General features: G+C 36.4%; 1 protein-coding gene across 1 annotated transcript in view; it reads right to left on the reverse strand.

Annotated features, from left to right (window-relative positions):
* Positions 1–1,428: 1,428 nt before the first annotated feature.
* LOC105442324 (E3 ubiquitin-protein ligase MIB2-like) overlaps positions 1,429–12,883 on the reverse strand; it is a 29,838-nt gene continuing 18,383 nt past the window's right edge. Inside the window, exons 13-21 of the mRNA XM_030986524.1 lie at positions 12,397–12,551; positions 9,374–9,503; positions 7,432–7,647; positions 5,899–6,074; positions 4,783–5,021; positions 3,849–4,026; positions 3,159–3,291; positions 2,583–2,696; positions 1,429–2,163 (exon numbers count right to left, since the gene is read on the reverse strand). Of these exons, the coding sequence (XP_030842384.1) occupies positions 1,756–2,163; positions 2,583–2,696; positions 3,159–3,291; positions 3,849–4,026; positions 4,783–5,021; positions 5,899–6,074; positions 7,432–7,647; positions 9,374–9,503; positions 12,397–12,551 (1,749 nt within the window). The 3' untranslated portion in view covers positions 1,429–1,755. The remainder of the gene's footprint in view (positions 2,164–2,582; positions 2,697–3,158; positions 3,292–3,848; positions 4,027–4,782; positions 5,022–5,898; positions 6,075–7,431; positions 7,648–9,373; positions 9,504–12,396; positions 12,552–12,883) is intronic.

Consider the following 12,883-nt stretch of genomic DNA (forward strand, 5'->3'; position numbering starts at 1 on the left):
AACTGCAATTTTAATCATGTGCATGGTTCGTGTATTGTGACCCCAAGCCCCTAAACCGATTATCACATTTATCATTCGTGGGAGTGGAAGCAAAACACACAATCATATATTTGGAGGGGGCGCACATGTACATGTGCCCCCTCCCCCTTACAAAAGATTCTGCCACTGTATGTAAATTTAACTTTACACTATACATCTATGAAATGGTGTTTTGCTAATTACACGCCTTTCAACAGGAGTAACAGGAATACACGATTTACAAAGATAATGACATTGGGGAGATAATATGTACACAAAAATCAATTACAGCATCAAGAATGTGTTTTTGTAATGGTCATCTTATAATGGTCATCATGATTTTCGAGCTATTTTTTGTTTGTTTAAAGTGTAAAATAATTAAAGTTGATTAAAAGCGAGATATCTAAAAACATTTTCGTACAAATAAAGTGGGATGAATAGAATAAAATATTCATTTTCAAATTTACAAGATATACACAAATATTGTGTTGCAATAGAGACATTTAATTTTCAGATGTTCATAGAATTCACATTTTGAGACAGAAATACATACAAACTTGACATAAACAAATAGAACAGGCAAAGCATGCCAGGGAATTTAGGAACCATTAAAAACATATTTCTGTTCATGCAGACTAAAACTTCAAAACTTTTTGTCTAAGGTTCTGCCAATTAGGCCCCGACTTCGGTTTACTTTGTAACGAATAAAGTGAGAAGTAGTCTATATATACATGTATATTATAGACAGGAATTATAAATCATACATGTGTTGTAGTTTCTTGATCTCAAGCATTCCATTTTGACATATATTATTCAACTGGTCAAGCAAGAGATATACATATTGAATATACATCTGATCTGGTTTGTTTAATATGCTCATTATTGACAAAATATAAATAGAGAAGTACACTCAAAATATATTATTCTATTAATTTCTATAAATATATATTTTGACCTTGAAAAAGATTATAGATGCTTTTGTTAAAGCTATTTAATGCATTTATGTTTCTCTTTTAGATCTCTCTTGAATTGACCATTCCCTATTTCCAATAAATATTGACATCAACTTAGGCTAAATCAATCAAGCAGACAGATCACTGTGTCGCAAAGAAATATGATGTTCTTCTTGAGATTGCCAGCCACTGGACAGTTTGGTTATATTAATGATCAGATGAATACTTATGCCTTGTACAGTTTTGTTCCTTTGGAAGTTCCAAATCACTTTGAGATGCTTCAGAATACAATATAATTCAAAATAATTGTACATGTACCATTGAGATATTCATTATCCCACCAGCTGTCATCCCCAAAAAATGAAGAGAGCCATAGGTTATAGCATAAATCTCTTTTTCACATTTCGTTTTTCCAGCAGGCATTGAAAAGTGAAGTTTTATGAAGATCTGTGTTTTCCTGTATCATGGTGTTATTTATGATTCTCCAGTCAACATTTGTCCAGAGATGCGCAGGTCGTGGGTTCAAACTCCGGTGCTGCACTGGTGCCCTTTGGCAAGTCATTACTCTACATTTGCCACTGTCGACCAAGCCATTAAATGGGTACCAGTAATACGAAATTAATTCAATACTGTGAGTACTGGAATCAGTATTCTAACTACTCTGTACATCCAGGATAATATTGGAACGCCTTGAAAAAAATATATAATATCATTATCATTATTATTTACAACAAAACAAATTGTATTATTACTTTTTGTCTTTTACAAACTCAGTACACTACCATTAAATTAGGTCATTAAACTGATCCAGGAGATTAGAAGCTGATGGTCTCTTCTCTGGCTTCTGTTCGAAGCATGGTTCAAGGATCTTCTGAACCTTAGGGTCTACAGCTGTCAAAGAATCTGGTTTACCCATCTGGCCTGTATAAATACGAGCCATCAGGACCAGAGGATTCATCGAGTCTCCCCACAGGCGCTTCATGGAGTACAACTCCACTAATGTTCCTGCAACCGACCAGATGTCATGTTTGTTGGAGTGCCTGTAGCCAGGTTCCGTTGCGCCAAGTGCCTCTGGGGGCATGAAGCACGGTGTGCCTCTCATGTTGACTGCGGATTGGGACATGAGGTTGCGGTTCTTGATGTGGGCCAGGCCCAAGTCACAGATGTAGGGACGAATTGTTGCAGAGTCCACCTAAAAGTATAAAAGCCGTTATATGTCATGATGAGTAAATTCCCTTAGATAAAATTGAACTTTTGATAAAATACAGGACACATGGTTTTAGAGATCAATAAATACAACATGAATATAAAGGGTTACGTATCTTCTGTTCTTGTATAGCCTTGTATGGTGTGTATCACAGACACTTATGAAAGAATGTGTCTATTTTCTTTCTACATAGATTTAGCCTACCAGGTAACATCAGCAAACAAAACATATCAAAAAATACATGTAGATCCTAGCAGACCCATCTACCATGAATTTACAGTCACCCTTTAAAAGCATGAAAAGTATAATTGAGTGAGAAGTACATAAATTGTTTCTCCTTTCATGGAATTCAATACATCAATAAATTTTCTGAACTTTTAAAATGGCTTCACCCACGTACTTACTAGAATATTGGCAGGCTTAATATCAAGATGTAAGATGTAGCAGGCATGCATGAAGGTTACGGCTTGGAGAACCTCACAAGATATTTGAAGCTGTTTAGCCCAGTCTAGAGGAATCTGCAAGTCGATTATTGATAAGCAATAAGAAATAGGCTACTTAAACAATGTACAGAATGATTCGGATTCATAGATGAGAAAAATTGGAGATTTTGATATGATCTTGAAATCATCTATGTCTTGGAAAATAATGGTTTTCTAAAGCTCTGTTCTCACGTGTCATGGTAAACTACATTAACAAAATTAATGGCATTTTGAGTGGGGAAAAGAGATGTATGCAGCTGTGGCCCTTATATACGTGTTCCTGTGAGTTGAACAATTTGAAGGGCACTGGGACATGTAATTTCATTGATGTAGTTTTGTTTTTGACAATTATCACATCATATGTGAATGAAGTCGAACTTGCACTTACATGCATTCAGGGAACTGAATGGTATCCAGTCTACCAATCATTCACTTTAATTGGTCGTTTCCCCGCTCCCTTCAGCCCTGCATTTTCCTAGAAACCCTTGATTCAATTACCTTAACGTCATCCCTATCAGGGAAAATGACCGTGTGCAAACTTGGTCCTTCAATGAACTGCATTACCAGGAAGGCCTCATTTCCCTGGTATCCTAGAGCCATCATCTGAACGATGTTAGGATGACATGCCCGTCTTAATGGAGAGAAGAGTATGGAGGAAAAAGAACGTTTAATGAGCATTTCTCGTCCCAAACATCTCTGGTCAATAAAGCTAAGTCCTGAGTAAACCTATACTCACTACCCTACCAAGTTAGGCATGACATTTTAATACAAATATTCTGGATTCATATATAGCTTAATAAATTAATGTTTCTGTCCCAGCATTTTATAGATATGACTCTATCGCGGACAACAAATTAAAGCTTGCTTCCAAATAATGGATCAACATTCTGTGATTCCAGGGGACTGTAGCAGACATGTGTAATGCTGACCAACCACCATGAGTTTCTGATATTCCAAGATACCCTTTTAATACTTGTTAACAAGTGTTTAGATCAAATAGTTTTTTTTAAAAACTAGAAAAATAACACTCCAGATTATCCTTTTCCTTTAATTGATTGTCCGATTCCTTAAGTTCATTTGTGCCATTTTGTGGGTGATGTGACACATGACCATTAATTTCTTAGAAAAATTCAATTAGACATGAGACTATCCTAGCAACACATGTGAAATGGTAATATATTTGGATACCTGTGTATTGCGACTTCCTTCTCGATTTCATCTTTTCTGCTACCCATCATGGAGATCTTTTTGACTGCCACTGGAGTCCCTCTCCAGGAGGCTCGATGGACCACTCCAAACTGCCCCTTCCCAACAACAGGACCCATGTCTAGGTCAGAGACTTCAATTTTGTGCACAAGATCGAAGACTGAAATGATAATAAAATAAGAGAAATCTGTACCATACATATACACAATCTAATGTATAAATCATAAATCAATATCAATACATAGAATCAGATCTGTTTTAGGTCTAATAGTAGTTGTACAGCAAATATAACATTATAATTATGTCTATATGCGCTTCCAAAGGACTTTGATATTACTTCCCCAGCTTTAGCTCCAGCAACCATACTCAAATATATTTCTCTCTCACAAAAACCCAAACATGCTTCTTGATATTTTGAATTACGAACTAAATTTTGTATTTGAATGGATACAGGCTAACATACTGTCTCTCAATTTGAATAAGACTAATTTTATGCTTTTTAGCAACACATTAAATACTCTTCCAGGGCAGGTTCAAATAAATGGACTTAGTTTGGCCCAGACAAATTCTACAATTCTACAATTCCTTACACATGTCCGTTTCTTACATCTTAATGCCTTGCCAATGTATGTTAATGCTGCAGCAGGGATTTGAACCCCTAACCTTGTGGTTCACAGTCTGGAGACTTATCCACTACACCACAACACCTCTACTAAATAGGGCATAATAATAGTGCATTTAGCTCTTCCCCCTTAAAAGGAGCATGACATCCCCTGAAATTTAGATTCTATTAATCAAATGACTACCATATGATTTTACATGTTTAAATGTTCAAATAAAAAATAACATCACAAGTTCTTCACAAATCGGATTGTAGTCAGATGGTGTATTGTTTATTTCATATGTAGATGTTTACCTTCAATTTTTGGCTTGTCAGTTTTCTTTTGGTTTACTGCTGGACCATCAGCTCCACTTTCACTCTCAGCCGAGTCCTGTCTTATTCGATTTGGTGAGCCTTTGTCTGTCCCGCTCAGACCATCGTTACGCTTTACGATAATATCATCGTCATCAACATTGACGGAGTTACTGCTCAGGCGTCCCTTCTTCACATCCTCATCTTCCCCGAGGTCCTCCCATGATGACATATCGTCAGATCTGAAAAGGATTTTGATAAAATGCATAATATCCTACACATAATGACATTGCAATTAGTGAAGAAAAAATACTTGAAAGTACATTAGTTTCATGAATGACGAGGGTACAAGTTCTTTTGTTAATAATGCAAGGTGACAGGAAAGGATTATTATGTAACATCATTTGGATAAGATTTGCAAATGTGAATATGGCATTAATCAACTAAAAAGAAAACAGAACTAATGATTTTAAAATGTAATAGAACAAAAAAAATATATGACGGGACTATAAATTATGTGATTACCCAAGAAAGAATAAACAAAACTGTTAAGGGGAATTACAATAGTAAATATTTATTAACATCAGGTTTGAAGGGTATGAATAGCATCATTTAGACAGAATATTTTGCTTGGTATAACACAAAATAAGAACAATATAAATTACATTATCTTGATCTCATACGATTTTTAACATCTTCTAAAATTCTTTGTACAATGTAAACAACACAAATAATCGCCCTGTGCCACATCATCTCATCTCAAAACATTTCTTTTCAAGTCTTGATCTTTTTTCCTGTTTACACGCGCCTTGAGCACTCCACAGAGTGGATTTGGCGCGATATAAGTTACATTATTATTATTATTATTATTATTGACTTATTCCAGTATCAAACATTGTTTCCAGTGCAAGATTCATCTTTACTGGTGTTACAAGGGTTGTCTTGGAGCTATTTAAGACTAAAATGGGCTACCGATATTTTGCAAAGCTATTGTGTTGCACAAAGCAATCCTTCTGTCAATTGTTGCCTATTGTCTTGTGCAAAATTGCATGTGTGGCTACCAAGCGACCGTGTAGACAGGCAAAGTAGGCAACCAAAGTGTTAAGAATATTGACTTACGTTTTTTCACGAGCAATCTTCTTCAAAGTCTTCTTCAGCTCAGCATTCCTGATGTAATATAGCGGTGTTCTACATTTGACATTCTCTAGATCTATGGACGCTCCTTTAAGAACCATGTAGCAGAGTGCAGCGGCAGCACTGTTATCAACTCCACAATCTCTAAAACGCTTGCGAATCTGGGAGAAAATATAGAGCATCAAGTCAATTGATATTTGCACAAATGTGGTATGTAATTAGAACACTTAGTTAGGATACCTGAAAATCCGAAAATATAGGACCACTTGTTATCATGGGGAAAGGTACAAGTAGCTTCAGAAATGGTGTTGATGGAGATTCCTCCAAAATAATGAGAATCAAAATAATATAATAAAACTATTATCTTTTATTTAATGACTAGATGGAGTCAGTCGCTAATGGTGAATGTTTATGAACCCTTGCAATTGAACTGAACGTTTTTGAGGACTCCTTCATTCAGGCCCGGATCCAGGATTTCCTAGGGGGGGGGGGGCAAATTTGAAATCAATATGAAATTTAGTGTGCTGAAATTTGAAAATCGTGCCGGCCAATACTTCGCACAGGGGGGGGGGGGAGTAGTGATATTTTTTTTCATTTCGCTCAACAACCCCCCCCCCCCCTTGAGCAAAAAAAAGGGAAAATTTCAAGTCACAATTATTAGTTTTGTTTCCCCTTTTTTTCCCGGGGGGGGGGGGGCAGGGCCCGCTGCCCCCCCCCCCCCCTGTATCCGTACCTGCCTTCATTGTTAATGGTGGCAGCGGAGGGATAGAAATCCTAATAATAAAAATTGACTGGTGACTCATACTCCTTCATTCACATGGTCACAGCATAATGCATTTTAGTCTAGCGATTAAAATGATGGGTCTCAAAGTATTTTTGTCTTGAAAGTCACATGAACATGAAAGTGACCGCAGGTGTCTGAAACTGGATGCTCTGTCTGGAATTTTTCACTGTACCAAATATCATTCCTCCTTATCCATCTCTACATTAGGGAAAGCATCTTATGGAAACAGAACATAATGAATGCCATCTTACATCAGCGCCCAACTAAGCTATCTTAATCAATTGCATGTATAGTATGTTTTGTTTTTGAAAGATCATGGCATAAGTCATTTCATTGGCAACTATTAAATCAATATACATCAATAGCAATAAAGAATTTTAGACATTTGTGTACAAAATAATAGAACATTAATTAAACCTAAATAGCTTGTGCACACAGTGTGTGAGGGCAAGCACTGAATCCAATGACGGGGGTAATAGTATATTTGTAAAGCGCTTAGAGACATAAAGCTAAATATTATATTATTATCATTATTATGTAAGACATCTTTGGTATGTTTTGGATGAAAAATGCACAAACGAAATATGGTTTATTTCATAACATATGTGACTTGATAATTTTAGTTTTGGAGAATATGATCTCTAACTGTATCAAATTTATCTCTATTAACACCAGAGCTTTTACTATGAGACACTCATACGCTTTTCCATTCGCACACACAAACGTAGACATACCTTCCTCAGTGTAGGAGTGTCTTTGATATCACTTGGATCTTTCCCTGCAGTGCTGGCAAGGATGTGCAGGGCAGTGTGATCATCTTTACCTCGAAGATTGATATCAGCACCCTGTGACATCAAAAACTCTATGCAATGGGAATATCCATCGTTAGCAGCCAGGTGTAGTGCTGTCAGTCCTCGCGATTCCTTTGCATTCACATCCAACCCGTGATCCTTCCATGAGCACAAGATATACGACTTTCATTATTTGGTCATTTTAATGAGATAAATCAGTTTCATCCTCATCTATATAAGAACTTAAATTTTCCTTAATTAGGTATCATGGAAATGAAAGATTGTTCAACAAGTACATAAACATGGACAATTAAAACGAGCTACATGCAGATGGTTAAATGTTTTTTCTAATACAATTAAATTTTCTTTTATGTTTCATACTTGTCTAGTATAAGAGCAAAAGGTACATGACGTCATAACTGAAATGCAAACGCATAATTGTTGAAAATCTTTGAAAAACTTTTTAGCAAAATCTTCAAAAGTACATAACTGTTTCCAGTGCAAGATCAATCTATACTGGTATCATGTGGGTCGTCATGGAGCTAATCAAGACCGGAAATGGGTAATTTTGTAAAGCCATTGCGTAGCTCAAAGCCATCCTTCAGTCAATTGGTGCTTACTGTTATTGTTATGCGCAAAATTGCTTGTATGGCAAAGAATAGTGACCATAAAAAGGGGGTATATCAAAGAAGTGTTAAATTCATCATTACCACCAACAATTGTATCTTTTGGTTTCCAGATATGTCTCGATGTGCCTTAACATTTTGCTATGGTACTTGAGAGTCCAAGTAAATTACCCAGTGTTGAAGTCAAGACCAGGCCATCTGAGACCATGCAAGACCAAGACCAAGATCACACATCCCGAGACTATAAGGCCAAGACCATGCAAGACCAGAAATCCAAGACCAAGACTAGCAATTTACAAGACCAAGACCAATGTTTACTTAATTGACACTAATTTGTAGTAAATAAATTGCCTGCGCTGCTTGCATGCATACGTTACTGTATTTACGCGAGCTCATGCGTGATAAACATATGTATCCGCATGGATCAAGCGCGTCGTACGACAGGTCGTGTACACAACACCAGTGTTGTGTAATAGCTTACTGCCAAGTTAAGCCAGCTCTTTACACATGTGCATTCAGCACATCTATAGCTATACAGTGTGAGTCCAAAAAAAATTACACCTAGAAAATTGCTAATTATTAAAAAAAAATCATCTATAAACAGTAAATGATTATACATCTTATGAAAGAGTATTTTATCCTGAATCATTTAATATCATTTTGTGTGGTATGTGTTCATGCTTGGATAAACTGGAGGCTTTGTTTGCGGGAGTGCAAACATCGACTTGCGCCAAAGTTGCCTATGTGATGTTTGAAAGAAATAATTGGGATTTAGGTATTAATTCGGTCTTTGCAAATCCAAATAACATCCCTAACAGAATTTATCATGCAACACATATCAGATATCGAATATCAAATATCAACAAACATTTGTGCGTGTGTGTGTGTGAGTGTGACTTTGCTTCTGCAAAAAGCATATCCAATGCATCTCATTTGATACATTCAATTCATTCTCTCACTCCGCTAATCCCAACATAATACATACTTAAGGCATCACTTTGGCGCAAGTAGAGATCAGTGGAGTGGGGTGCATATCTCTCGCGGCCGGCTGTTGTTAACTTCGTACATGTGCGACCAAAGATTAAATTTCATATAGATTTAAAATTATTATTTTAGTTGCTGGTCTCGATCGTGCTGGTCTCTACCGGAAATCCAAGATCAGAGGGTTCGAGAGTCGAGACCAAGATCAAGACCAGAGGGTTCGAGACCAAGATCAAGACCAGAGGGTTCGAGAACAAGACCAAGAAAACTGAAATTACCTTCATAGCCATAACAGCCTTCATGACTTCTACATGGTTATTGACTGCACAGATATGCAGTATGTTGAAGCCATCATCCTTTGCAACAACAATAGATTGAGGGCAACTTCTCGCGATTAACTCAGCAGCTCTAAAATGCATAATAAAAGAAAATGGAAACATTTAAGATCAGACAGGAAATTTTCATAATTATGAATTCAATGAATTCTGGGATCCTTGCTATACATGTACATCCCTAAGGAAATTGGTGCAAGCTTGTTACTATACCAGCTTGCACGGTTCCACATTATCTGTCAGCCAATCTGGACATAGGAAATATATTTGCAGATCAAAAAATGTGCAAGCTATGTTCATTAACTGTGTTTTAATTGTTTATGGTATTTAGGCAGTAGTAACATGACACGTTTAAATAAATTTTAACTAAATGTTAAGTATGTTCTTTTTAACAATGTATATATCCAATTCGTTTAATTCATTTGTAATTCTGTTGTAAAACTGCCATTCATGAAAGATGCAATAAAATACCATTTATCTATCTATCTATCTTGTAACTGGCAACCTTGCATGGTTCAAAAATGAAAATGAGGCAGCTTTTCAGCCAATCAGAAAAGAGAAGTGTGCAAGCTTACGCGAGCTCGCAAGCGTATTTGTATTTTCCTGCAGCTTCTTTTTAAGTTTCACCTTGTTTTGTTTTATATTAAAGCATGTTGAGAGCCTTTTTCAAAGATATAATGTATAATAATAATAATAATACAGATCTTAATCTGTGTTATTATTGGTTCCCTACTTTAGACCTCATTAGCATAGAATCGAGGTTTTTAGTTTATTATTTTACACATCATTTTGACTTGTTCGGGCAATACTAAATGATTACCAACACTCGGTACCTTCAAAACAGTCCAAACACACTCGGCTATTGCCTCGGGCGTATTAGACTGTTCCAAAGGTACCTTGTGTGGGTAATTTTTACTAATCTGTGTGTAATTCGGTAGTTACAGACGTCTATTAATTAGATATGATTATTTACGTCCGGGGACCGACCTTTAACGCCACCATCCGAAAGACTTGACTCAGTTTCAAACTTGCGCTCTCGGCTGAATCATTTTTACGTAGCTTCCATTTTTAGCTGGATTACAGGCGCACGCCACAACGCCCTGTTACAAATGCCCTCACTGCTGTGTATTATTAGTGTAAACTGTTTGAGCAGTATTTTTACAGCGACAATAATTTGGTCATCGATGGGGTTTGTCCATAGCATCGACATACACAAAAGTACACTGTAATGTGCAAATGAGATTATGCAAATACTTGAACAACAGTTTGAAAATGTTTGTTAAATATTTGCAACATTTCATTGTTGGTAACAATCTAAGAGTTTGTTATAGAAGTTATGTAACTGGCATCCATGCGGCAAGCTTGCATGGTTCCAAAAATGCAAATTAGGGAGCTTTTCAGCCAATCAGAAAAGAGAAGCGGGGAAACTTGTTTATATATTTTCCTCCAGCTTTTTTAATGTTTTACCTCTAAATAAGCATGTTGACAGCCTTTTTCAAAAATATTATGCGCTATAACGAGATCTGTATTATCATTATTATATATAAATAAGACCATAAAACAATCAAATATTTTGAGGTAATTATTGACCAATAAAATTATGCATACATATAAACTTATAATAAACATTAAATGATAATTCGGTCATAGATGGGTTTTGTCCATTGCATGTTAAATACACTTAAGTACACTGTACTGTGAAAACGAGATTATGCAACTAGCAAACAGTTTGAAAATATTTGTTAAATATTTGCAACATTTAATTTTGTGTATTCACTTTATTATTATTTAAAGAAGTTATAGCATTTTGTTTAAAAAGACTGTAATGTAAGAAACTGAACACTGCACAATTGGTGTCACTCATTTGATTTAACTGTATTATGTTTATATGGTTGTATAAAATATTGGCCTGCAAGCTTGCAGAGCATAATTCTCTTTTAATGCAAGCTTGCCGGAGACTTAGTTTGCGCCTCTGCAAGCTTGCAAGAGCTTTAGTTTGTGCCTCTTCAAGCTTGCATGATTGCTAGGGCTTTAGATTGCAGGACATGACTTCTTAGTCTGCAAGCTTGCAGGCATATCTCTCTATGCCTGCAAGCTTGAAACAACTTTGTCATCAGATTTCGAGCAAGTTTTGCAAGCATAAATTTGAAATGCAAGCTTATTAAGATTGCCGCAAGCTTAAGTTTCTATAAGGGATGAGTGACCACACCCTTCCCAGGCCACTTGTATGTTAATCCAGATAACTTATCAAAGAGAATAATGCCTATTGTACAACACATGCTTAGGCAACAATTATTCAGCAGTCAATTTATAGTAATAACTGAATTTATGCATGTATCCCAACCTGAAAGATCTAAGATACTTCATCTAACACCCTAAACACAACCTAGGATAGAATCATAAAACGATCTCTTTGTCAAAGTAAATCCAGGACAATTGTTCATGAGAGTTAAGAAAGCTCAGGACCAATCAAAACCTTATCTAAGTCACATCAGCTGGCTCATTCAAGAAGATGAAATTATGCCTGCCTATGCTTAGCTGTCACAATGGAATTGATGCTTCAAACGGAACAAGCATAAGGGATACTTACCGATGGTGTCATATCATATCGGAAGGTAAAACCCATGATCACTAGCAGAATTTTAAAAATGGCCTTTTATTTTTCATACATTATAGAACTTTTTCCAGATATATGACACTTTTTTGCATAAAAAGGGTTAGTAACGGCCTTTAAATATAGCCCTATTTGTGTGCTTATCAAGTACAAATTTACAAGAAGTACCTGATTTTTTATGACAACAGGTACAAACGTATTCATATGCTTGCGAACATTGTGAAAATATGACCGCCTTTTCTTGACATTTTTTGACTTGACTATATTCTTTCACCCTTGAAAAATACCCCTTTTTCCATGAAATTTCTAATGGTCATGCCTACAAATTCAAGGTCAATATGAAGTGAGCACTTACTCTGGTTTGTCTTTTAAAGCTGCAAACTGTAGAGCTGTAAACCCTCTCTCGTCAGGAATAGTAACATCGAGGTCTGGAACTTTCACCAATAGTTCAATGACATCTAACCTGCTCTTCATTATGGCATCATGGAGGGGAGTATCTTTCTCTGTATCCTTATATCAAATTAATTGAAGTTATGTAGCATTAATCGGGGGCGGATCCACGGAGACAGGGGCCGATGGGCTCCTCTCCCCTCGGCCAAAAACAGGTGAAAAAAAGGTAACATGTATTGCCCCCCCCCCCCCTGGATAAAAAAAATTATATTTTTTTTTTGTGCAAGGGAGGGGGGGGGGGTGTTGAGGAAAAAAGGGAGTGCTTACTCCCACCACCCCCCCCCCCTCCCATCCCCCACTGAGCGAAATATCTGTCGGCGCGATTTTCAAATTTCCAGGGTCAACAATGAAGCTTGTTAATCGCATGTAAATGTTCATTAAACTTGTTCATG

The sequence above is a fragment of the Strongylocentrotus purpuratus genome, unplaced genomic scaffold (assembly GCF_000002235.5).
Source record: "Strongylocentrotus purpuratus isolate Spur 01 unplaced genomic scaffold, Spur_5.0 spur5_scaffold_16, whole genome shotgun sequence".
Classification (NCBI taxonomy): domain Eukaryota; kingdom Metazoa; phylum Echinodermata; class Echinoidea; order Camarodonta; family Strongylocentrotidae; genus Strongylocentrotus; species Strongylocentrotus purpuratus.